General features: G+C 48.3%; 2 protein-coding genes across 2 annotated transcripts in view; both read left to right on the top strand.

The window, feature by feature from the left end:
* SEC24C (SEC24 homolog C, COPII coat complex component) overlaps positions 1 to 15,726 on the top strand; it is a 53,877-nt gene extending 38,151 nt beyond the window's left edge. The window contains 9 exon segments of the mRNA XM_048503095.1: positions 1,674 to 1,844; positions 4,565 to 4,661; positions 5,747 to 5,892; positions 6,262 to 6,400; positions 6,975 to 7,093; positions 8,757 to 8,936; positions 11,047 to 11,238; positions 13,145 to 13,234; positions 13,752 to 15,726. Of these exon segments, the coding sequence (XP_048359052.1) occupies positions 1,674 to 1,844; positions 4,565 to 4,661; positions 5,747 to 5,892; positions 6,262 to 6,400; positions 6,975 to 7,093; positions 8,757 to 8,936; positions 11,047 to 11,238; positions 13,145 to 13,234; positions 13,752 to 13,892 (1,275 nt within the window). The 3' untranslated portion in view covers positions 13,893 to 15,726.
* A 1,339-nt stretch (positions 15,727 to 17,065) lies between these two features.
* FUT11 (fucosyltransferase 11) lies at positions 17,066 to 24,024 on the top strand. The gene is made up of 3 exons (XM_048503096.1): positions 17,066 to 17,932; positions 18,889 to 19,514; positions 23,277 to 24,024. The coding sequence occupies exons 1-3, from the start codon at positions 17,177 to 17,179 to the stop codon at positions 23,422 to 23,424; spliced, it is 1,530 nt and encodes a 509-aa protein (XP_048359053.1). The 5' UTR covers positions 17,066 to 17,176; the 3' UTR covers positions 23,425 to 24,024.
* Positions 24,025 to 25,432: the final 1,408 nt, after the last annotated feature.

Raw genomic sequence — 25,432 nt, 5'->3', positions numbered from 1 at the left:
GGTTTTAGTTTAGAAAAAATGGTTGGCTCCGAGGCATGCGTTACTCAGGAGTAAGCTTGGTGGTAGTTGGTGGCTTTGCTTTGAAGCAACCGTGCAACTCTTCCAACGGGTGAATCACAACCCTAGGAGGGTTTACTCAGGAGCAAGCCCCATTGCCAGCAACTGAGCTTGCTCCCAAGTAAAGGATTGCACTTTAGTTCTTCACATGAAAATCAGTGGGGTTTAACACCACTTAACAGGGTTACCTACATTGCTTCCCCAAAACTAGGTCTTAGGTTTAATGCTAATCGAGCCCAGCCTCCCAGGCCAGCCTAGTTGTGTGGGGAGGGGCACTCTGTCCGTGCCCACAGAGAGGGCTCTGAGTGCCAGATCTGGCACCTGTGCCATAGGTTCGCCACCACTGCTCTAGCCCCATTGCAATACAGGGGCAAAAGGAAATGAAGTCTTGTGTGGAGTGGAGAGTGGTCTGCGTTTAGATGAAGTGGTTCGTAAGGAAGGGAAGCGGGAAGGGGGGCTTTTGACTGGGCCTCTCCCATCACCTTTTGTAGGTAGGCTGAAGCTGATAGGCTGGGCTCTTAGGAAGAGCGTTGTATTGTATTGTAAGGCAGACTCCTGCGTGATCTTAGGACAAAAGTTCCTCCGCAGGCCTGGATCGATAATCATGGCCTGAACTTTGATGAACCCTCAGGAAGCCAAGAATAGAATCATTGTCAAGGGTGGGGGTGGGGGTTTCGGCCACTTGGGAACATGGCCGCTTTGTCTGTGAGGGAGCTGTTCTGTTCCTGCAGCGTGATGCCAGTTCCTCCGTTTAAATTGCTTCCCTTCTGCAATTTCAGACAGCCTGAGAAGTCATGAAGGCGTCCCAGGAACGTGGCTCCTGACCCAGGGCTCCTTTCAGGATGCCTGAGCGCTCTGGGCACACTCATGCCTTTCAGGAGAAGCTCTTGAAAGACAAATGGTCCAAATGCAAGCAGAAGAACAAACCTTTTTCTCTGAGGATTCAACAGCAGCTTCCTTAGAGTAGAGGACACCTGTGCTCCTTTGATCTCATATTAACCTCAGTGCTGCTGAATTCAAGTGTTATTCTTCTGTGGTCCTGGAAAGGTGGTTTGTTTGTGTTTTGGTGGGAAAGGGGTAACAGACATAAACACAGTGGTCGGCCTTCAAGAATGGCAGTCAATAGTGATTCAATTCTAATGCCCTAGAAATGCAATCAGAAAGATCCCCCCCCCCCCCCCCCCCTGCTGGTTGTGTGGCACGGATAGGGAGTGGTCTAGTGCAGGGGTCTGCAACCTGCAGCTCTACAGATGTTCATGGTCTACAAATCCCATCAGCACCAATTGGCCATGCTGGCAGGGGCTGATGAGAGTTGTAGTCCATGAACATCTGGAGAGCTGCAGGTTGCAGACCCTTGTGGGATCCTAAGCACCACATTGCAAGCAGCCCTTGCTTTACTTCTCGGTGGGACTTCCTCCTGGCAGTCAGGGAGCCATGGGAAAGCTGTGGGGATTTGCTGGAGAAGGGAGGAGTTGGAAATCTGGCCCAGCAGCCGGTCCACAAACAGAAGGAACCTCAGGATCCAGCCTTCTTTTTTCCCCTTCTCAAACTGGAATGTGCTGGATTTTTTTTTTGCCCCTTTCTGATCATTTTGCTTTTCATTTTTTTCTCCCTAGACCCTGTTCCAGCCTCAGACCAGCTTCTATGGCAACTTAGCCAAGGAATGTGTGAGCCAAGGGTGCTGTGTGGATCTGTTCCTTTTCCCAAACCAGTACTTGGATGTGGCTACCTTGGGAGTCGTTCCTTATCAGACTGGGGGCTCTGTTTATAAATACGCCTATTTCCAGGTATGGTTTGTATTTCGCTCGGCAGTGCCTGCTCAGCTCTGTCTTTTGGGCAGAGTCAGCAGTGGTTGCTGCGCTGACTTCAAGCATAAGCATAAGCATAAGCATTTTATTGTCATTGTGCACGCATTAAACTAAATTTTTTTACAGCCAGCATTCTACTCGATGCACTACAATTTCAGACTCATACCCCCCCATCCTCACTTTCCCCTTTCCTCCACCCATCCCTACACAGCCTCCCAAACACATCAACACGAAGCCTTGCTGAGTTTAGCATAGCCACAGCTCTAGAGTAGAAGCTGTCTCTGAGGCCTCTTTTGTCCTAGTTTTGATAGACCTGTATCGCCTGCCAGGATGGTAACACCAGTTCAAAAAAGAGCGTGCTGGATAGAGACGGGGTCCCTCTAGAATATTTGTTTTGGGACAGAAGATACATTTCCGTCTTCCTTGGGCCATTGTGGGTTAGTGTGAGGAGGTGGCCAGCTTTTTAGCTTGAGAACGCATCTGGCCCTGTGACTACAAGAACTGCAGCTCTTTGTTGTCAAGCTTGTAAGTTGGCCTGCCTGATGCTTTCTCAAATGCCGGACTGTTTGGCTCACCAATTTGCGTACATCAGGCTTAAGTGAAAAAAGACACAGAAGACGTAGTAATTTCTTCATTAAATGCTCTTTCAGAGGATGAGATTGTCTCGCTCAGATGAATTCTGCACAAGCACCTTCTGCTACAGGTGTGACCTTAGCATTACAGTCCCAACTATAAGGTCCTGCTGACAGCACTGTAGTTGGGATTCCAGTCGAAAGAGCAGGATCTGCACTGGCTGCCCGTTTGTTTCTTTCAAGCCATCCATGGCTTGGGAGCAGGGGGCTGTTCTCTGAGCTCCTTGCTGGTGGGATGCCTCGGGGCTCGTGTGGTGCTTGCGTTGCTTTCTTTTAGGTGCCAAGCCAAAACTTTTCTGTTCTACCACTTAAGGCAGTGGTGGCAAACCTTTGGCATTCCAGATGTTATGGACTACAATTCCCATCAGCCCCTGCCAGTGTGATTAATTGGCCATGCTGGCAGGGGCTGATGGGAATTGTAGTCCATAACATCTGGAGTGCCAAAGGTTCGCCACCACGGACTAAAGGGCTTGATTGTTAACACTATTCGAGCCTGGAAATGATTGCTGTAATTTGTCAGCAGTCTGTTTTTATGCTGGTCTGGGTTTCAGCATCTTTTAAAATACCTTTTAAATGTTTTTGTTTTTATTTTGTAAGCTACCTCAGGCGTTCCTGGAAAGGCAGCATAAAAACGTTCAAAATAAAGTCATAAACTTCAAGGAACTGAGAGAGTGGCAGCAGTGCTGTGGTTCCCTGGAGGACGTGGCTGAAATCTGCCCGTTTTGGGAGTGGAGTGTTGAGAAAACACCCACCCGACCCCCAGTATTAGAAAGAGCCAAGCCTCAAACATTGATAGTGATGCATTTCTGCAGTGCCCCCAAATGCCCAGAGCAGAATGCAGAAGACACAAAGGCCACACACGATGCCCTCAGTCAGTGGTGTGTGAGCAAGAAAGTTGAGGCCCCCATCTCAGAACAACTGGATGCTGTTGCCATTGTTGATGTTGCTGAAGGGATGGTTGGGGTCTGCGCCCTGTGAATGGGGCTGATCCTGGCCTCTGCCCCTGTTTGGAGGTCTTGGAGCAGCAGTGGCGTAGGAGGTTAAGAGCTCGTGTATCTAATCTGGAGGAACCAGGTTTGATTCCCAGCTCTGCCGCCTGAGCTGTGGAGGCTTATCTGGGGAATTCAGATTAGCCTGTGCACTCCCACACATGCCAGCTGGGTGACCTTGGGCTAGTCACAGCTTCGGAGCTCTCTCAGCCCCACCTACCTCCCAGGGTGTTTGTTGTGAGGGGGGAAGGGCAAGGAGATTGTCAGCCCCTTTGAGTCTCCTGCAGGAGAGAAAGGGGGGATATAAATCCAAACTCCTCCTCCTCCTCCTCCTCCTTCTCCTTCTTCTTCTTCTTCTTCTTCTTCTTCTTCTTCTTCTTCTTCTTCTTCTTCTTCTTCTTCTCCTCCTCCTCCTCCTCCTCCTCCTTCTTCTTCTTCTTCTTCTTCTCCTCCTCCTCCTCCTCCTCCTCCTCCTCCTTCTTCTTCTTCTTTTTCTTTTTCTCCTCCTCCTCCTCCTCCTCCTCCTCCTCCTCCTCCTCCTCCCCCTCCTCCTCCTCCTCTTTCTTCTTCTCCTTCTTCTTCTTCTTCTTCCTCCTCCTCCTCCTCCTCCTCCTCCTCCTCCTGGAAAGAGCTGGATCAGGACGGCAGTGAAGAATGTTTAGAGGTTGCAAAAGGCAGCCTGTGGTCTCTAGTGCTCAGTTACAGATCTGAGCACAAGGCTCCACTTGGGTCCTCTTCGTACTCCTTCATCTGCTCCACAGGACCAAACTCTGATGCTATCGAGGTTTAGCTTGCTGGAAATTGCCTGACTATTTGCTCTGGCTTTCTGTGATTTATCAACTGATAGACGAGTCCTTGTCGTGTACGTGATTGGTGGCTAGAAGTCTGGGGAAGAATTGCTTTTAAAGAAGCGGATTGTGGCAGTAGGGTTGCTTTCAGCCTTTGGGCATGTGCTTGTGTGATTTGTGCATTGCATTAAACGGGATAACCAGTGGGGAAGGTGGAGCTGTTTTGGGAGATAGTGTTCCCACTATCCCTACAGCTGCATGAAACCTTCCTTTGGCTGTGTCTCTACTAGGTAGAAACAGACCAGGAACGCTTCTTGAATGACCTTCGCAGAGATGTGCAGAAAGAGGTGGGCTTTGACGCTGTGATGAGAGTACGCACAAGCACCGGTGAGTCCTTCGAAGAGGCAGCTCATGGGCTGTGGAAGAGGACATGTCCACGGTCTTAGCCCTGTGTTCCATTCATATTAGAACCTCTGCTCAGGGTGCCTCCTGTGTTGGGGGGAAGGTTTCTAGCTTCAGCAGGGGGCTCTGCTGTTAGCGGAACCGAACAGTAGCATCCAACCTATCGTCCGAAATGTGCTGAAGTTTGGCTGCAGCTAGTGCAGTTGTTGCTGATGATAAGCAAGACCTCTTGTCAGTCAGTCAAGTATTTATTGTTTGAGCCATTGGCTATAACAATACAGAGATACATGCAGTTAAAACATTAACTTAGTTAAAACAATAATTTAAATTAAAACAATAACTTAGTTTTACATTAAAAATATAAAATTATTAGTATTCGCAATCTCTTAAATTAAAATGCCCCATCAAATACTTTCCATCGTCCAGATGTTTTTGCAGCTTCTTCAGCTAGTCTAAGTTAATCTCCAGTACTTTGGAACATCAGTTCAAACACTGGCACTTTTAAATACTTTTGCTCGTAATTTCCTAGGCCGCCAGGGCAAAGAGAGCCATCTTTGTAAGAAACATAGAGGAATCCAATATCGGATAATAAAGAAAAATCAAGTTTTCATCAATATCGGACAAAAAAGAGCTGTCCTAAGGTAGTATTGGTTCCAAAAACCTTTTACCCTTATTTCTGAATATAAAAGGACAGGAGAGTATGTAATGAAAGAGATCCCTCAGGCTCTTGTTTTCCACATTGCATACAAAAGCGCTGAGAAAAAATGGTACTCGTAGGGTAGTATCTACCTACTAAGCACTGCTGGAAGGCAATTGATTGAAATCTAATAGAAGTTATAAGCTATTCTTAGGTTTCTTGTTAGGTGTAGTGGTCAGGATATGTAGCTCCTAATGTGATCTCTTTTAAATAGTTTATACCATGGAGCAGTTTTTGTCTGGACTATTAATTGTCTGTTTATTCTGGCATCTTCTCTGTACACCCAGTCTCGGTCAAGACCTCTGTCTTTAATGGGGTCTTCCAGAGCTGGAATGTTCCAAGGGCTTTTCTGACACGTCGTTCTGCCTTCTAGGCATCCGAGCCACAGACTTCTTTGGCGCCTTTTATATGAGCAACACCACAGATGTGGAGCTTCCTGGGCTGGACTGTGACAAAACCATCACAGTGGAGTTCAAGCACGATGACAAGCTCAGCGAAGACAGCGGAGCTCTTCTCCAGGTGAGGAGGCCGCGTGAGGAGCAGCAGTGGGGATTTTGAGAGATTCTGGTGGGGAGGACGTTTGTTAGGAATGCATTTCTGCCTTCTCATTTTTAAACATTCAAGCCCGAGAGTGTGACTTTTTTCTTTATGATCTACGTTTCAACTTAAGGCAGAGAACAGTATTAAGAGCATATGTGTCGGGCGTTTGGGAAAAAAATGCAAGTTGAATTAGCACCAGGGAGACTGCAGCGACTTTTCTGAATGTCATTGCACCTGAAGGTTAAATCCTTTTCAGAAAGGAAGAATCTGTATTAGCTGTTTAAACTGGTCAGACTTTACAATCTGGCAGATCTCATGGTAACATATTCATATTATTCTGTGCTGTAGTGTGCTATGTTGTATACTAGCTGTGCGGGACAGAGGCGACTCCGCATTCACAACCTGTCCTTGAACTGCTGCATGCAGCTGGCAGATCTTTATAGGAACTGTGAGACGGACACGCTTATCAACTTCTTGGCCAAATTTGGTAAGGGATCATTTTTCAGTTTCCTAAGGTTGGGTACCTGGCTCCAGCATGGTGAGTGATCTGACAAACTGCCTCCTAGATGTTCATGGATTCATACACTTCACTCAGCCCCCTGCCAGCATGGCCAATTGGGCTGATGGGATTTGTAGTCCATGAACATCTGGAGAGCCGCAGGTTGCAGACCTCTGGTGTAGTGGTTAAGAGAAGATGGACTGTAATCTGGAGAACCACATTTGATTCCCCCACTCCTCCACATGAGGAGTGAACTGGATTTGTTTCCCCACTTCTGCACATGAAGCCTGCTGGGTGACCCTGGGCTAGTCACAGTTCTCCCTGAACGCTCTCGGCCCCACCTACCTCAGAAGGTGTCTGTTGTGAGGAGAGGAAGGGAAGCAGTTCGTAAGCTGCCTTGAATCTCCTCAAGGAAAGGGAGGCGGGGTATACTTCCAAACTCTTCTACTCTCCTTCTTACTAGAGGAGTGTAGGATTCCTGGGAAGGGGGAAGTTGCAAGGGTTTCTTGTCAAGATGTACTTAACTTCCTAACAACCCCCCCCCCCTTTTTTCCCCCTAAAGCATATCGTGGACTTCTGAACAATCCAGTCAAGACTGTGAGAGACACGCTGATCAATCAGTGTGCCCAGATCCTGGCCTGCTACCGAAAAAACTGTGCTAGCCCCTCTTCTGCTGGACAGGTAAGGACGTTGACTTGGCCAGCTGGACTGCATAGAACGTGACCAGAAGGGAGTCTCCTGCTAGAGCAGAATGTCTCCGCTGGGTTGTTTTCTCTGAAAATTTGAGCGACTATTTTGCCAGCAGAGGATTAAATTAGGGGGATACAAGGACTAACCGCCCCATCCTGCAGTTCAGAATGGCTTGTACAGACAAACAAAACTTGTTGCTGATTTGTTCTCCCTTTGGTGCAGACAATTGTTTAAATGAATCCCTCGTTATTTGAATCTATCGACAACCATCCACGGTCCATTCATGCTTCTTTGCCCTCTTAAGCAGGGGAGCAGCAGTGGCGTTTTGGTTAAGAGCAGGTATACTCTAATCTGGAGGAACTGGGTTTGATTCCCTGCTCTGCCGCTTGAGCTGTGGAGGCTTATCTGGGGAATTCAGATTAGCTTGTACACTCCCAGCACATACCAGCTGGGTGACCTTGGGCTAGTCACAGTTCTTCTGAGCTCTCTCAGCCCCACCTACCTCACAGGGTGTTTGTTGTGTGGGGGGGGGGAGGAAAGGAGTTTGTAAGCCCCTTTGAGTCTCCTTGCAGGAGAGTAAGGGGGGATATAAATATAACTCTTCTTTTACTCTTCATCCTTTTCTACCCTCTCTGTCATGATCAAGTTCACAAAATCAACATTGCTGTCAGAAGGCCACCTAGCCTTGCCTTCACTGTCCTGTGACTGTATCTTATTGGCATCCCTGTTAGTGGATGGGGACAGTTATACTTGACAACCCATTCGGAAGAGAAGAAGAGTTTGGATTTATATCTCACCTTTCTCTCCTGTAAGGAGACTCAGAGGGGCTTACAATCTCCTTTCAGCAGATGTCCTGCAAGTTTTATTTGTAAATGATTAAGCCAGTAGGGGTGTCCACCAGTACTTGGTTAGCTGGATGGGGGGTGCCCTCCTAGAACCTGTCTGTTAGAAAGACACCCTAGTAGTAGGACTCCTGGTTACAAAATCCAGAGAGGGGTGTTCAGTCGTGCATGTCTCAGCTTTCAGAGCCCATCTGCTATTAAGCGGCAATATTTTTCCTTTGTTTTTCAATTGTTTTTCAAGGAGCAGCAGTGGCATAGGAGGTTAAGAGCTCATGTATCTAATATGGAGGAACCGGGTTTGATTCCCAGCTCTGCTGCCTGAGCTGTGGAGGCTTATCTGGGGAATTCAGATTAGCCTGTACACTCCCACACACGCCAGCTGGGTGACCTTGGGCTAGTCACAGCTTCTCGGAGCTCTCTCAGCCCCACCTACCTCACAGGGTGTTTGTTGTGAGGGGGGAAGGGCAAGGAGATTGTAAGCCCCTTTGAGTCTCCTGCAGGAGAGAAAGGGGGGATATAAATCCAAACTCTTCTTCTTCTTCAATTGAGGCCAAGCCCAAAGTTATCTGTAACTTCTGTTGGGCTTTGAGATTAGATTTAATGATGTACTTGCACCCAATTTGATGAAATCTGGGTTGGAAAACTGACAGGCCTCTTCAAGATGGTTTTACTTTATCCCATGAGCTTTTACATCTACAATTGTGGTGGTTCTGTTGGATCTGTGCAACATGGGTTGTGATTTGAGCCAGCCTTCCTCTCTCCCTGCTTCCCTTATGAGCCATTTCTCTGACTTCCTGCCCCTTTGTCTGCAGTTGATTCTCCCTGAATGCATGAAGCTGCTCCCTGTATATCTGAACTGTGTCTTGAAAAGTGATGTTCTACAGCCTGGGTCGGAGGTGACCACTGATGACCGTGCCTACATCCGCCAGCTGGTTACCACCATGGATGTGGCGGAGACAAACGTCTTCTTTTACCCCAGACTCTTGCCTCTGGTAAGTGCCTCTCTGCAAGGAAAACTGACCAGCCTTTTTTCCTCAACACACAGAGCTTCCTGAGATTTTGGGGACCTAGGTTCGTTTTGAACTATAAACCTTTCCCTCAGTTTCCACTTGTCCTGCAGGTAGTGCGTATCGAGGCTTTGGGTTGACAACCGTGAAGTAAATGTTGAGGTTCACAAGGGGATTACTGAGATCACTGAAGCTGCATTAATATATAAACAACTAAGAAGATTTATGTATTTACAGGTTTGTTTTAAAGGAACAAACGAGCAGCACAGGCCTCCAGGTCCAGGGGTCTGCAACCTGCGGCTCTCCAGATGTTTATGGACTACAATTCCCATCAGCCCCTGCCACCATGGCCAATTGGCCATGCTGGCAGGGGCTGATGGGATTTGTAGTCCATGAACATCTGCAGAGCCGCAGGTTGCAGACCCCTGAGGGAGACTAAGCAGAAACCTAGCTGAGCCACAAAGATTTTAACTGGTTATGACTACAAAGAGTAGTTGGACTTTTCTACCTTGCTTTCAGGTACAAACAGACTTTTATTGACTAGCCACTGGGTTGGATCCTCTCTCACACAAGGATTCCCCTACCCCCGGCCACCAGTCAGCCCTTTCCCTGGAGCTTTCCACATTGTCCAAGATCATTCATAACCTGAGACCGTCCTAACAGTCGAGCTCTCTCTTCTCTCCCAGAGTTAAAACTCAACACTGTGCCACTCTAGCAGGTCGAACTACCCTTCACTCTGTCTGCTCTTTTTCTTGAGAAAGACCTGAGCGCTCTCTGCTGCCTCCCTCTGGCAGAACTTAACTCCTTCTGTCTTCCCTCCGACATATCATCCACCTTCTGGAGGTTGATTGGATGTTGGAACAGCACTCCTATGGACCCATCTGAGTGGCTGGTTTTCCCTTCAGGGGCAGGACAACCTTCTGTCCATCACAAAAGTCTTCAGTAGCCATAATCACATGGCTACTGGAATAAACCGAAGCTAAGAGAATTGATTGAAGCCTCTATGAGAAAGTGAAAGGTAAACAGTTCCTGTGTTGGCGATCTCAAGAAACAACTTTCAGGCTTATGCTAGTTCAGTCTGTCCTTATTGCATCAGCATTAAGCCATAGAAATAATGATTCCGTCAAATAAAAACAGGAACATTTGAGACATTTTCATAGGAAAAATTAAAATTTCTAATGCTCATTTGATGTCTCAAAATAAAACCACCTGACGATCCAAATAGCTAATGACCCAGAATGGAGCAGTTGGCTTGCAGGTCAGCCCTGCTTACATCCACATGCATGCCTCGTCGTCATCGTTAGCTTTATGATGGCAGCAACAAACCTCACCATTTGTAAAGTAATATCTGCCCAACAGTGAGAGAAATAGCAGCCCAACGGAAATTATGCTGATCTGACCTTCTGGGAAAAGAAGATATACCAGTCCTCAAAAATCTTTGATGCTCAGCCTCAAATCTCTGCAAGGGACAAATCCTCGCCGGGCCTACAATCACCAGAGCAGACTCTGTCACTTTATGAGAGAGTCCCATGGATCAGTCCTCTCAGACTGCAAGCCGCAGAATACCTGGCCATGCCTTAGCAAAAGCCCTTCTGTATTCGTAATTCATTATGTTAGTCAAATACACTGAAAGAGGTAGGAGAGGAAGAAGGAAACTTGTCCACTAAACGTTCCCGTCTCACTGGACACAGCGTGTAACAGACTTCTCTCTGTGATACACCTCTGAAGGTGCCAGCCACAGATGCAGGTGAGAAATTAGGAACAAGATCTACCAGACCCCGGCCACACAGCCTGGAAAACCCACAACAACCAGTTGAATCTGGCTGGTAAAGCCTTCAACAGTACACTTGAAAATTGTTTCAGCATATGGATGACATCCCCTCAGAGGAATGTGGCTTTTCTTTTCCTTTTTGTTGTAGTTTTCAAATGACCAGCCTAGAAACTTTTCTCTAATGAAGCCTGAGATTCTGAGGGCTCTGCTCTGTTTTGTCTGATCAGGTCATGTTCTTTCTGATTCAGTGGATATTGCAAGGAATTATGTTGGAAGTACATCTGTGTACTCTGCAAGGTAATGCCTCCCATGTTATCTTTTCAGACCAAAGTAGACGTCAACAGCGACTCCTTGCCGACAGCAATCAGAAACTCTGAAGAGCGCCTCTCCAAGGGTGACATATACCTGCTAGAAAACGGGTTAAATATTTTCCTGTGGGTAGGAGTGAACGTTCAGCAAGGGCTGATCCAGAACCTCTTTGGAGTCTCGTCTTTCAGCCAGATTGGCAGTTCTCTGGTGAGTGGGATTGAATAATAGCTCTCACACACAAGGGTACACAATACACACACACAATACACAATAAATAATAAGGGCACAATAATAATAATAATTAGTAGTAGTGAGCATTAGTAGTACCCTGCCACAAAGCAGCTAGCCCAAAACGACTATCTCAACTACAGGCTGTGCATAAAAAATGGAACTTTCAGCACACGCCTGTAAAAGACCCAAAATGGCATGCCTAGGTCTCATGGAAACAAAGCAAAAATACCACTTAGTAGTATTAGATAGTATTACCCCTAAAACAACAACTTGCATATATGAAAGACAGAGAATGTTCATGTCGGGATCACCATGTTACCATGCAGGTGAGGACAAAGAGCCGGGAAAAGACTACATTCCACACTTGGGAACTATCAGGCACAACAGTAATCCCACCAGGTCAAGTTCTGTGAATCCAAACTCATCTGGAGTCAACCTGGAGAAATTATCATCCATGCTTATACCTCAGGAACCATACCACAAACACTTCAATGTTCAGTCCTCAAAGCACTCCCCATGTTCAGAGACAATTCCTGGACACTTGTACACAGTGGCCACACACAACACAAGCACAATAGCGGCACAGGTATTTAATTAGTAATTTAGTGACATTTGAATATAACACCGCCTTCCTATCCCCCGGGAAGTGGCTTCTGGGCTATACAACATACAAACCATAAACCATAATGTAGCTTTCCCATAAATACAGTTAAAACCAAAGCAATTACTTCCCTAGGATAGGCATCCCACTGGAGACCTTATTTTAACTTAAACTTAACTTAATTCTCCTAAAAGGAGGAGGGGGGAGACAATGGGTCTTTGATGGTATTGAGAACCCATGAGATGGAATGGAATGGGGGCACACTCAGCAAGCTGGCCTCTCCAAAGTGCCCTGGGTGGAACAACTCAGTCTTACAGGCTCCTGCCAGGAAATCACTGGCAAGGTCCTGAGAGGGCCCGGACAGCTGGAGGGAGAGTGTTCCACCAGGCAGGGGCCAGAGCCGTAAAGGCCCTGGCCCAAGTGGAGGCCAGCCGCATCATTGAGGGGCCAGGGATCTCCAGTAGGTTGGCCTCTGCTGAACGCAGAGGTTGAACCGGGACATATGGGGTAATGCGGTCCCAAAGGTACGAGGGTCCCAGGCCGCGTAAGGCCTTAAAGGTCAAAACCCACACCTTGAAGATGATTCGGAATTCAACTGGGAGCCAATGCAGGCAGATAAGGGGATAAGGAATGGGGATAAGGAGGTGGGGGTTCTGTTTGGTTCTCAGGTAGAATGTTCACATGAGGTCAGGCAGTGGAGGCTGCCAGCTGTCTTGCACCAGAACCCTACATCCCTTTTAATTCATTGAAATGACAGTTTCAGCTTCATTTTCTCAGTAGGCTATAGATGACTTGAAGGAACAGGCAGGGTTGCTCTTATGTTGTTCCGTAATGCTGTCAGAAAGAGCAGCCTTCTTCCACATGTGGGCAGCCTGTCGTTGGGTCCTGAGTCAAGCAAGCGATTTGTCCTTGCAGTGGTGAGAGGTTCCAAGCAAACTCTCTAAGTAATGCTGCTGGTTTCAGAAAGTTGTTACAAATGAATAACTTAGCTGGCTAGTTAATAATGGCAGGGGCATACTGCCTATGGGGATGTGAGGTAACCCATGTCCCCGGGCGCATGTATACCTGGGCGCTGGCACCAGCTCCGGGCGGCAGACCTGGACGCCGGTGGCGGCTTCGAGTGGTAGACCTGGATGCCGGCGCGGGCTCCAGGCGGTAGATGTGGGCACCTGTCTGTGTGTGTGTGTTCAGATTTTGTCCCCGGGCTCCCATTTTTCCTAGATATGCCTCTGAATGACGGAAACAGTTCTTGAAACGTTCTGGCTTTTTCATGTATTTCAGTGCTCACTCCCAATTCTGGATAACCCCTTTTCAAAGAAAGTACGATCCATTATTGATATGTTCCAGGCTCAAAGATCACGTTACATGAAGGTAACTTTGATTCTTGCTTCAGCTGGTTAAAATCTTCACAAGTAGTTGTAGGTGGGGGTGGGGGGTTGGGGGTTTGCAGCAAAGGTGACTTCTCTGCTAGTCTTTTGAGCAGCATTAAAGGGAAAAAGCCAGCAGTGACCTGGGGTGGGTACTTGCTTTCTAAGTGGCTGCTGTTCCTACATCACTCAGTATTTATTTATTTAATTAATCAATCAATCAATCAATCAATCAATCAATCAATCAATCAATCAATCAATCAATCAATCAATTATATTTATATACCGCCCTCCCCAAAGGCTCAGGGCGGTATCCATCAGTAATAAAACAGTTTTCACTATCAGAAGGGGAAAGGAGCGGCTGTTACACGCATGCAGCCAAGGGGTAATTATGATAGTGTACTGGAGATTCTTAGGTTGTAAAATCTTCTCTTCATGGGACAGTTAGCCAAAGTTTCAAACCGAGGCTCCAGTAGCACTGGATACCAAGGACACTGACTAGTCTTTTCTTTTGCTTGCAGCTTATGATTGTGAAGCAGGAGGACAAACTAGATTTGCTGTTCAAACACTTTTTGGTGGAAGACAAGAGCATGAATGGAGGGGCTTCATACGTGGACTTCCTCTGCCACATGCACAAGGAGATTCGCCAGCTGCTGAGCTAGAGGAGGGCGTGACGACCCTGGATTTCCGCACTGGTCGTCTGAGGAACGGGCCCAGTTCTTTTGAGAAGGACAATATAGAAACCTGTACAATTCCATAATTTTTAATACACTGTGCATAAGCAGAGGTTCAGCATATCCCAAGCCCTGTGGAGAGAGTGAGACGTGGACAGGCAAAATACCTTCTTGGGGTGGAGGGCAAGTTTTTGAATGCCCAGTCTTAAACCCGCATCTCTGTGCTTGGTGGGGGTCTACACTTCCTACCGTCCCAGTACTGGTATTAACAGTTTACTTTGACATGATTCAGCATCAGGTGAAGTGATTGCTCTTCAAGACACAGCAGCTGCTACATTTGTGTGTGATAATCTGTGAAATGGAGTAAAGCGTCAGATAGCAAAGGGTGTGGCTGGCAGGCTCTGTTCATTCAAAGTGCAGGAGCCGAGTGAAGCGGCCCAGTGTCTCCTCCTAAGTGGAGGGAGCAACATACGGTGTACAAACTACCTGAGTTGTGGTTGTCCAGAGAACACCGTCGCCCCTGCTGTATGCCTGGAGTGAGAGAGCAGGTACACCTTTGCCTCCATTGCGTGGTTGTGTAGATCTGCCTCAGAAAAAGAAAGGTGTGAGGACAGGGTGCTGATTCTGGGACTGGTGGATCTGTCCTTGGGTTGGTGTGCACAGGTGTTACTGCCATCTTTTTGAAGAAAACAGCATCCATCTTCTGGGGTTTGGTTGGAGCACCCATTTCTAGAGGCTGCCCAGGGCCTCTCCCCTTCATTCTACTTGGTAAGGCAACGGGGATTCCAAACTGTTGAAAGCAGCGCAGGCTGATGTTCGGGGACGATGCAGGCGTGTTCCATTTCAACCGCAGCAATACTCTCAGATAGGAAAAATTATATCCACGATACAAGGTTTGAATTAGGCCAGGGTGGATTCTGAGCCCTTAATAGCTCTGAAGAGTTTGGCCCCGGGCAAATTGGGCAGGTGGCACTGGAGCCATTCTCACCTGTGGGGTTCTTACCGGCTCAGCAGCAAGTCCTCAAACAGTGAGTTTGGCTACTTGCAGTGGGGGGATTTTGCTAGGGGTGGGCGAAACGGGGCTCTCCAGAGACAAGGGGTAAGTTTGAGATTTTAGAATTCTAAGGGCTCGTTATTTTTCGAAAGGAAGCTGGTGTAATTTTTACTTCCAAGTAAATGCTGCGCTTGACAGTGTTCATACAGTGCCACAGATGGACTGAAGCAGCAGCAGCATTGAAATGCAAAGGAAGAGAAAGGCAGGGAGGGGGGCTTTGAGACAAATGGCGGCACCGTGACTGGAGACAGACCACGCCCTTGACTCCTCGTGAGCAAGACCGATGGCATCATCCAGGCGTGTGGCTTCTAGTCTCCATGACTTCTAGCGTGTGTGCGTGTGCGTGTGTGTAAATATTATTGTCCTTCTGCTGCCAGTTCGTCTTCCCTTTCATTTCCCTCTCATCACACAGACAAGGGAAATATCGAAGAACTGTAACTGGCCACAGGTCATGGAGCTTTTCAGTGGCCTTGTACAGATTTGCAAGCATAGCTGAGATTCCCCCTTTCCCCCCCTCTGAAAAAAACACAGACCGTCTCCAACCAAAAACTCAGAAATCCCATGAAAACTTGCTTCCCAAAACAAGGTTCCATAACCCAGATTTCTATAATACTAACTCCTAGACTTAATATAAGAGCAAGATCACAAACTTTTCTTTCACTTTTTTTTCCTATGCATCTCCTGATTTGTAAAGAAATAAAATTATACGAAGATGTATTTTATGTCATTGTTAGTTAAATAAATACTGATTATTTTTTCCAAAACCTGGATTTTGAGGGAGAGGACTGGTGTGGAGGTGATCTGATCAAGTTCCACGGCGAATAAAGCGGCGAATAAAGGGACTTAAAGCGCTTGCTTTTCTCAGAGGAGCAAATTTTGGCTCTCGTTACTGTGGGTTTTGTTTACCATTTGGTGGAGGAAAATGAACACACTGAGACATTTCATAAGAACGAGCCTGCTGGATCAGACCAGAGTCCATGTAGTCCAGCACTCTGCTACTCGCAGTGGCCCGCCAAGTGCCTTTGGGATCTCACATGTAGGATGTGAAAGCAATGGCCTTCTGCGGCTGTTGCTCCTGAGCACCTGGTCTGTTAACGCATTTGCAATCTCAGACCAAGCTCTGCTGCTGCTGGTTGGCTGGAGCGACAGTATTTTATCTTAAAACATTACCTTGCCGTGTTCTCTTTTTTCCACAAAGACTTCTGAGAAAGGCCTGCAGTGTTCTTGTGACGGAGGCTGTATGTATGCCATGAATACTTGGAAAGCATTAAGAGTGTTCTAGCAACTGGGTTTTGCAACATATATCAGTGGTTGCATTCTGTTGATTAAATATATACCAAAGCAGTGGCTGAAAGCCGTATGTATGTATGCGGACATATAATTGTAGAATTGTGAGGGGCCATACACGTGATCCAGTCCAGCTTGCCACGTTTTGGTTGTTTAAACTGGCTGGAACTGGCTTCAGCACTTATACAGTGGTCTAAACTGGGTTGTTTTTACTTTTTAAAAATGGTCTACCTATGTGGTGTTCTGGATGGTGCATGGACTACAATTCCCATCAGCCCCTTCTACCACGGCCAATTAGCCATGCTGGCAGGGGCTGATGGGAGTTGTAGTCCGCGAACCATCCGTCGCACCCCTAGCCTAAGCTGATCAAATGTCAGGAGTGCAATATGAGAGTGTTCTCCGTGTGCCCTGGATTCAGAACAGGAGTGGCCACATCCCGGCTTTGCTCTTGTGTATGTTAAGATCGCGGAGGGGGAGGGGAAGTGGCTGCAGCTTGTGTAATGGGGGGGGGGGCGCGCACTGTCGTGAATGTGTGTGCGGAACAGCGCTCCAAACCCTCAACGAGCATCGCCCGTGTTTATTCGCAACTGTGTCCCCCTCTTCTGCCTAGCCGGGCATTTCCATCCCCCCCCCCCCGCCCTTCCCCGGCGCCTGCACGGCCTGGAGGACCTCTGTGCCCACCCCCCCCCCCCCCCCTCCCTTCCCCGGCGCCTGCACGGCCTGGAGGACCTCTGTGCCCCCCCCCCGCCCCCCCCCCCCGACGCCAGGGCCGCAGCCTCGAGGCGCCGCCGGCAGCAGCAAGCAGGCCGCTTCTTCCGACGGCTGCTCCCCGGTCAAGGCCAGCGCTCCTCCTCGCGGGGCGGGCGGTGGAGCCAGGAGGGGCGGGCGGGCGGGGGGAGGCCCCCGGAGTTCCTGGCTGGCGGCGTCCCTGATGGCGCCGGGCCGGTGGGGCGGGGGCGTCTGGTGGTCGCTGGCGGCGCTGCTGCTGGCGCTGTGGGCGTCGTCGGGCGAGGCGTCGTCGTCGTCGTCGTCGGATCAGTGCGAGGCGGCGGCGTCGGCGGCGGGCGGGCCTTGCCAGGAGGAGGGGGGCGGCGAGGCGGCGGCGGCGGCGGGCTCGTCGTGGCGGCGGCGGAGCGGGGCCGAGGCGGGCGACGGGGCCCGGTGGGCGTCGGCGCCGATCGTGCTGTGGTGGAGCGGCGGGCTGTTCCCGCACTTCCCGGGGCCGTCGGCGCGGATCTGGTGCCCGGGCGGGGGCCGGTGCGTGTCGACGCGGGAGCGGCGGGTGCGGGCCCACCGGCGGACGCGGGCGCTGCTCTTCTACGGGACGGACTTCCGGGCCTACGAGGCGCCGCTGCCGCGCCTGCCGCACCAGGCCTGGGCGCTCTTCCACGAGGAGTCGCCCATGAACAACTACCTGCTCTCGCACCGGCCCGGCATCGCCCTCTTCAACCTGACGGCCACCTTCCGCCGCGGCGCCGACTACCCGCTCGCCCTCCAGTGGCTGCCCGGCCCGGCCTACCTGCGCCGCCCGCCCCTCGCCCCCCTCGCCCGCAAGGAGGACGCCCGCCGGAGGGGCCTCGCCCCGGTCCTCTACCTCCAGTCCCACTGCAACGTCCCCGCCGACCGCGACCGCTACGTCCGGCAGCTCATGCAACACATCCAGGTGAGCCTCATGCAACACGTCCAGGTGAGCCTCATGCAACACGTCCAGGTGAGCCTCATGCAACACGTCCAGGTGAGCCTCATGCAACACGTCCAGGTGAGCCTCATGCAACACGTCCAGGTGAGCCTCATGCAACACGTCCAGGTGAGCCTCATGCAACACGTCCAGGTGAGCCTCATGCAACACGTCCAGGTGAGCCCCCGTGCCCGAGCAGCAGGTGCATAGGCACACCTGCCCCCAGGTGATGTACTGAATGTCCACAGTCTTGTGAGGGCACATACCAGTGATGGCGAACCTTTTAGAGACCGAGTGCCCAAACTGCAACCCAAAACCCACTTATTTATCGCAAAGTGCCAACACGGCCATTTAACCTAAATACTGAGGTTTTAGTTTAGAAAAAAACGGTTGGCTCCAATGCAGGCGTTACTCAGAAGTAAGCTTGGTAGTAGTCGGTGGCTTTGCTTCGAAGCAACCGTGCAACTCTTCCAACGGGTGAATCACGACCCTAGGAGGGTTTACTTAGAAGCAAGCCCCATTGCCAGCATCCGAGCTTACTCCCAGGTAAAGGATTGTGCTTTAGTTCTTCACATGAAAATCAGTGGGGTTTAACAGCGCTTAACAGGGTTATCTACACTGCTTCCACAAAACTAGGTCTTAGGTTTAATGCTAATAATCGAGCCCAGCGGCCCAGGCCAGTCTAGATTTGTGTGGGGCGGGGCACATTGTTTGCGCGTGCCCACATAGAGCGCTCTGAGTGCCACCTCTGGCACCCGTGCCATAGGTTCACCACCACTGGCACATACTAACACATGGCTGGAGAGAGAGGGAATGAGTTTGTGATGAGAAAAGCGAAGTCTAGTGGGCAAAACTCCCTCACCTGTTCTGCTGCTCAGGAAGAGAGGAGGCTGGCAAGAGGCAAGCCAGGAGCTCACACACACACGCACACAAAGGCAGGGATGCTGACCCTATTGCTCTTGCAGGTGGATTCCTACGGCGAGTGCCTCAACAACCGAGAACTTCCCACTGCAAGGCTGAGGGACACGTCCACTGCGACCACAGAAGACCCCGAATTCATGGCTTTTATCTCACAGTACAAGTTTCACTTGGCCATGGAGAACGCCATCTGCCACGACTACATGACAGAGAAACTTTGGAGGCCGATGCATGTCGGAGCCGTCCCCGTATATCGAGGCTCGCCCTCCGTCCGAGACTGGATGCCCGATAATCATTCCATCATCCTCATCGACGACTTCGGGAGCCCCAAAGAACTAGCGGAATATCTGGACTTCCTGGACAGGAACCCGGACGAATACGTGAAATACCTGGACTATAAGGGTCCCGGTGGCATCACGAACCGTTTCTTACTGGAGAACTTGGAGAAACGTGAATGGGGAGTCAATGACTTGACCCTGCCTAATTACCTGAATGGATTTGAGTGTTTTGTCTGTGACAGAGAGAATGCCAGACTGGCAGCAGAGAGGGAACATAAGAGGACTCGTGGGAAAGTGCCGGCTCCTGAGCCTTATATCGCCCAACCATCACATATGGGATGCCCGCCACCAGCTCCTGGGTATGGAAACATTGAGGACATCCCTGAAGGAGACAGGTACAGGTCACTAGGTGGCAACTCCAATAGCTTTATGCTGCTAAATTTTGCAACTGTGGCTCATCCCATGGAATATTAAAGTCGTTTAACTTTTAATAGTGAAGGCTGCCAGCATCTATATCCCTCTGACATAACCACTAACACAAGTACAGTGCATGGTACAAACTGAACAGTTTTCCAGTTGAGTATTCTGCTGTGAATAAGCCATCCTATTAAGCCATTCCTTGTACAATGGCAGATTGTGCAGACTTCTGCCTCAGCCACCAAGATGATAATATTGGCTATGTTCTCATGGTTGTTGTTAAGGGTTGCAGCTTGGTATAATGTATGTATGCCAAGTGTCATTGCCTTCTTGATGGCCTTGTAGAATGCACCTGTTCTTCACCACTATGTAGTGGCGTAGTGGCTAAGAGCAGTGGCTAAGAGCAGGTGCACTCTGATCTGGAGGAAACGGGTTTGATTCCCAGCTCTGCCGCATGAGTTGTGGAGGCTTATCTGGGGAATTCAGATTAACCTGTACACTCCCTCTCACGCCAGCTGGGTGACCTTGGGCGAGTCACAGCTCTCTCAGCCCCACCCACCTTACAGGGTGTTTGTTGTGAGGGGGGAAGGGCAAGGAGATTGTCAGCCCCTTTGAGTCTCCTACAGGAGAGAAAGGGGGGATATAAATCTAAACTCTTCTTCTTCTTCTCTTCTATAAGGGCTTCTTGCAGTGTTTCTAAGACTCCTACCTAGCTTTAGAAAGGAAGCTGGTACAGTTGCTGTTGGCATGAACGTGTGAGTTTGAACTGTAAATTTTTGATTCCTCTTTTCCAATTTATTCAGAGCAGCTTGGTTTTTTGCTCCTACACCTTGGCCATATATCTCCCACTCCCTCCGTTGGCTTCCCAAGTGCAGCAGTTTTTCCTACAAGTGGTTCTGCTGCTATCACCGCTGCCTTTTGTACGTCTTAACTCTCTAGCCTTTCAAATTTTAGGTGCACGTCTGTTTTCTTTCTGACTCTCACAGTCTGGTCCAACTTGTGATGCATGAATTCCAGATCTCTGACTGGTGGCTATTAACTGAGGCTAAGATTTCCCCCCTGGGCCTTTCATGGGATTCCTTGCTCACGCTGCCAACGAAATTTATCATCAGTTAAAAAATAAACTATTTGAGCCGGAATACCAATACCTTTTGAGCAAGCCTCAGAGTTCCTGCTCACCTTTGTACTTTGGGATTATTCTACAGAAACTCTGTGTTGCCCATTATTGTGCAGTTCTTCTGAGCTCTCATCCCCACCTACCTCACAGGGTGTTTGTTGTGAGGGGGGAAGGAAAAAGAGATTGTAAGCCCCTTTGAGTCTCCTACAGGAGAGAAAGGGGGGATGTACATCCATACTCTTCTTCTTCAAACTCTTCTTCTAGTGGTTCTGCCTCAGCAAGTGCTGTGCTGCCTTCCCTGTATCTATGGCTAAGCAAGGGGTCGGTGTCTGTCTGTCTTGCTTATTCTAAGTAACAGCCTGATATTCTCAGGCCCCAAGTGGGATTGCTCCGTTGCAGGCATGGTCACTTCATCTGATTTTTCTGCTCCTAAGGCCATGTAGTCTGTTCAGTCTTAGGTCCAAGGTCGTGATGGAGCTGGAGAAGCTGTCTGGCTTAAACAATCTGTAATGGATTGTCGACGGCTTTCATGGCCGGAATCACTGGGGTGTTGTGGGGTTTCCGGGCCGTATGGCCATGTTCTAGTAGCATTTTCTGACGTTTTGCCTGCATCTGTGGCTGGCATCTCCAGAGGATTCTCTGAAGATGCCAGGCCCAGATGCTGGTGAAATGTCAGAAGAAAATGCTGTTTGCAATGTTCTCTGTGCATTTTATGTATTTATTTTAGTATATTTATGTCCAGCTTTTGTCTACCATAGTGACCAAAAGTGACTTACAATATTTTTCTCCTTTCCTCTGGTCTCTATTCCATGGCTGTAAAGAAATCCTTCGGACACTACAAACTTGGCTTGATAAGTCATTGACATGTTGATGGAACTTGTTGTCCTTCCAGCAATGAGCCATCCACAGCCCCTCCATAAAAATAAAAAATACCCAATTAGCATTATTTTAATGTAACCCTGCTTACGTGAGGACTAAGTGTAAAACCAAACTGTTATCCCTGAAAGGACATCCTGGAGTTTATGATGTCTTTAACTTTTTTTGTTGTTGAAAATTTTACTTATTTTATGCATATAGACAACACAAAAAGGGAAAAAAGTCAAATCTGATCTCCCCTCCCCACTATAGTAATAATAGTAAAAGAAAAGAAACGCACACGTTCGTTCGTTCGTTCGTTCGTTCGTTCGTTCGTTCGTTCGTTCGTTCATTGTGACTTCCAGCTACCTCATTATGGATCCAAATGCAAATTTAGCTTCATGCTTATGCTTAATATCTGCATTTCTTTCACTTTTAATCCTTCTTGTAAAACTACTTCAGTCTAATCCACTGTTTTCACTTAAATCTTGACTCTGCCATTATTCTCTATCTGTATATGTTTTCAGTAGGTAGTCCATAAAGGGTTTCCAGTCCTTAAGGAAATTCTGCATGTTTTTCTCTCTTACAAACACCATCAGCTTTGCCATCTCTGCGTATTCTGTGATTTTAAAAATCCAGTCTTGTTTTGTTGGAATTGTATTGTCCCTCCAGTTTTGTTCATATAAATTCCTTGCTGCATTTGTCACTTACACAAAAAGTGTTCTATATTGATCTGAAACATCCTGGATGTCTTAAATTTTATTGTGTTATTACAATGTCTGTTTTCCTTTTTAACAATGCTTTTATCTGTTCTTAGACCCTTCCAGATAGCACATGCTGAAGAGAGCATTTGCTTGTTTTATCTTTGGGCAAGAGCAGTAAACTAGAAATCCGCCGCAGCTAGTGGTAGCAAATGAAACTTGGCTGGAGGATTTGTACATTACAGAGGATCATATAGATCTTGCACACCAGAGGGAGCCTGCTGCTGTTTTCCCCCATACTTCAGATTGTTCCCCTGTTATTACAATGCCATTGCAGATTGTCGGGGTGGGTGGGAGGGGGCTCTGTCAGTTCCTATTTGTTACTTTGTTATGGTTTATGGCATCCATTTTCTTCTCAGCAGCTGACACTGCTGGAGAGCTCCCTTGATCACCTTTAGGTCTTTGATCAGCTTTTGATCAAGGAGCAGCAGTGGCGTAGTGGTTAAGAGCAGGTGGAGTCTAATCTGGAGAACCGGGTTTGATTCCCCGCTCTGCCGCCTGAGCTGTGGAGGCTTATCTGGGGAATTCAGATTAGCCTGTGCACTCCCACACACGCCAGCAGGGTGACCTTGGGCTAGTCACTGCTTTTCGGAGCTCTCTCAGCCCCACTCATCTCACAGGGTGTTTGTTGTGAGGGGGGAAGGGCAAGGAGATTGTAAGCCCCTTTGAGTCTCCTACAGGAGGGAAAGGGGGATATAAATCCAAACTCCTCCTCCTCCTCCTCCTCCTCCTCCTCCTCCTCCTCCTCCTCCTCCTCCTCCTTCTTCTTCTTCTTCTTCTTCTTCTTCTTCTTCTTCTTCTTCTTCTTCTTCTTCTTCTTCTTCTTCTTCTTCTTCTTCTTCTTCTTCTTCTTCTTCTTCCCAATTCAGATGGGCTGCACTTAATTTCCCCGAGACATTAGGAATAGGACAATGAGTGGCACTTCCATGCATCTGACTATCCAGATTTTAAGGGCATTCCAAGGTCCTCTTTCTGACGGCCACTCCATTTTCTTCTCTGTGTTTCAGTTGGAAAGAGATGTGGCTGCAGGATTACTGGCAGAGCCTCGATCAAAGCGAAGCCCTCACAGCAATGATTCATCACAACGAATCGCATCAGGGAAGATTTTGGGATTATATGCACAAAATCTTCTTGAAGAGAACCCGGCCAAATTGAGGATGCCCGCCCCACTTTTCCAGCGCTGTGTGTGGGGCAAGGGGAGGATGCATCGCTGCGCCAGCACCAAAGTCCCTGCCCCTGGAACAGCTCCGCATTCCTTCTTGTGCCTGTGGCAGGCTGCCGGTGGGGACTCCTGTTTTCAGGGCGCCCAGAAGAAGCCGTTCTTGCACAGCGTCACTCACGGTTGCAGTTAAAGGAGCAGGACTCTCCTCGGGACCAAAGAAAAGTCTTGTGGCAGCTAATTCTGGTTTAGCTCAAACAGTATTAATGTTGGTTGTTGTGGGTTTTCCGGGCTGTGTGGCAGTGGTCTGGTAGATCTTGTTCCTGTCTCCAGTGTGCAACAGACTTCTCTCTGCGATACACCTCTGAAGATGCCAGCCACAGATGCAGGCGAAACGTTAGGAACAAGATCTATTGGACCATGGCCACACAGCCCGGAAAACCCACAACAACCAGTGGAATCTGGCCATGACAGCCATTGACAATTCAGTATTAGTGTTGGTGCCTAATTACTTGGCACTGAATTTGCTGGGATGGCCAGACAGGACCTAAAGGGATTCAGTGTTAATTTTTCAAATAAAAAAAATTAATCACCAATTGCTTACCATTCCTATTTTAGGAGGGGGATAAAGATGGCTATAGGAAGTGGAGCTACTGAACCATGAAGCTATTTGGAACAGCTGATAATGAGAATTTGCACTGATGTCTTAAATTGATCAGTTTTTTTAAAGAAAAACCCCCCCCCCCCCCCCCCCCCCCCCCGGTGACCCAATGTGCATTTCCAGTTGCAACATTCACTACTTGGCCTACCTCGGAAACATAACAGTTAGAAAGGACATGTAGAGTCATCTAGTCCAACTCCCTGCACAATGCAGAAAATTCACAACTGCCTCTCCCCACCCTCTGAGTGACTCCTTCATGCTCAGAAAGTGGCAATACCTGCCCAAACCCCTCCCAGGATACACCCTGGTGAGGAATCATGGGCTCAACTGGAAGCAGGGCTCAGTCTGGGAAGGAACTTGCTGAAGGTCAATGCCCACTTCCACTCTCAAATATGTGAAATGGAAATAAAGAAAAGAGGAAGGCTGAATGAGTGTCTACAAAGGACCTTAAGCTTGGTTCCAGGGGATCTAAAAACAAAATCACATGACAACATTTTAAAATACACATATAGAACTTATTGAACTGGCTGTTGTGGGTTTTCTGGGCAGTGATTCAGTCAATATTACCGTTCCCCTTTTATCTTGGAAACAACGTCGAGCTTAAAAGCATGGCTTATTTTTTCCAGGATGGTTGCTCAGTAGAAACAAATCCAACCTCCCAAGAACCCTGCAATTTTTTAAAAATATCTTATTTCAGATTTTACCATTGTGATGTTGGAATATGCTGTCAAAGCCACCTTATAGGAAACCCTCACAGAATTTTCAGAGGTGGTTTGCCATCATCTGCTTCTGGGTAGCAACCCTGATATTCCTTGGTGGTCTCATATCCAGAGGTGGGATCCAGCAGGTTCTCACCAGTTCCCGAGAGTGGGTTACTAATTATTTGTGTGTGCCGAGAGGGGGTTACTAATTGGGTCTGATTTTCCGTTAGAAATTCCATTAGGTCCCAAAATCATAAAGTCCTGTTGTTTCCTATGTGGCTGGTTAGCGAAGGTAGAAAACGGGACATAATTCTCCCTGTTGGGCTGTTTTAAAAACATGTTTTAGAAATATGGTAAAGTTCTTTGTTTAAGGAAAGTATCCTTCTTTTGATTTCTAGAAACAAAATTAAGTATTTGAAAGTATTAAGTATTTGACAGGCAGTCAATTAGAGAAGTAGTTGTTTCTGTTGGCAGTAGACGATAGGACTTGCTATAATGAGTTTAAATTATGGACAGCTGGAAATTAGGAACTTTTTTTTAACAGTAAGAGTTTTTTACAGTGACAGAAATTATTAATGCCCCACCCCCGGAATGCCCGGCCACGCCCCCGTCGTGCCCCGCCCAACCCCATTGGCGCTACGC

Source organism: Sphaerodactylus townsendi, linkage group LG07, assembly GCF_021028975.2.
Source record: "Sphaerodactylus townsendi isolate TG3544 linkage group LG07, MPM_Stown_v2.3, whole genome shotgun sequence".
In the NCBI taxonomy this organism is placed as follows: Eukaryota; Metazoa; Chordata; class Lepidosauria; order Squamata; family Sphaerodactylidae; genus Sphaerodactylus; species Sphaerodactylus townsendi.
The sequence above is the reverse complement of the archived record's forward strand: the minus strand, read 5'-3'. Positions and strand labels throughout refer to the sequence as shown.

What these genes read in the sequence shown, in the direction of transcription:
- FUT11 (XM_048503096.1), top strand. Translation starts at nt 17,177, where the DNA reads ATGGCGCCGGGCCGGTGGGGCGGGGGCGTCTGGTGGTCGCTGGCGGCG. An exon ending in GCCTCATGCAACACGTCCAG is followed by an intron (nt 17,933 to 18,888) that starts GTGAGCCTCATG and finishes TTGCTCTTGCAG; the next exon opens with GTGGATTCCTACGGCGAGTG. An exon ending in GACATCCCTGAAGGAGACAG is followed by an intron (nt 19,515 to 23,276) that starts GTACAGGTCACT and finishes TCTGTGTTTCAG; the next exon opens with TTGGAAAGAGATGTGGCTGC.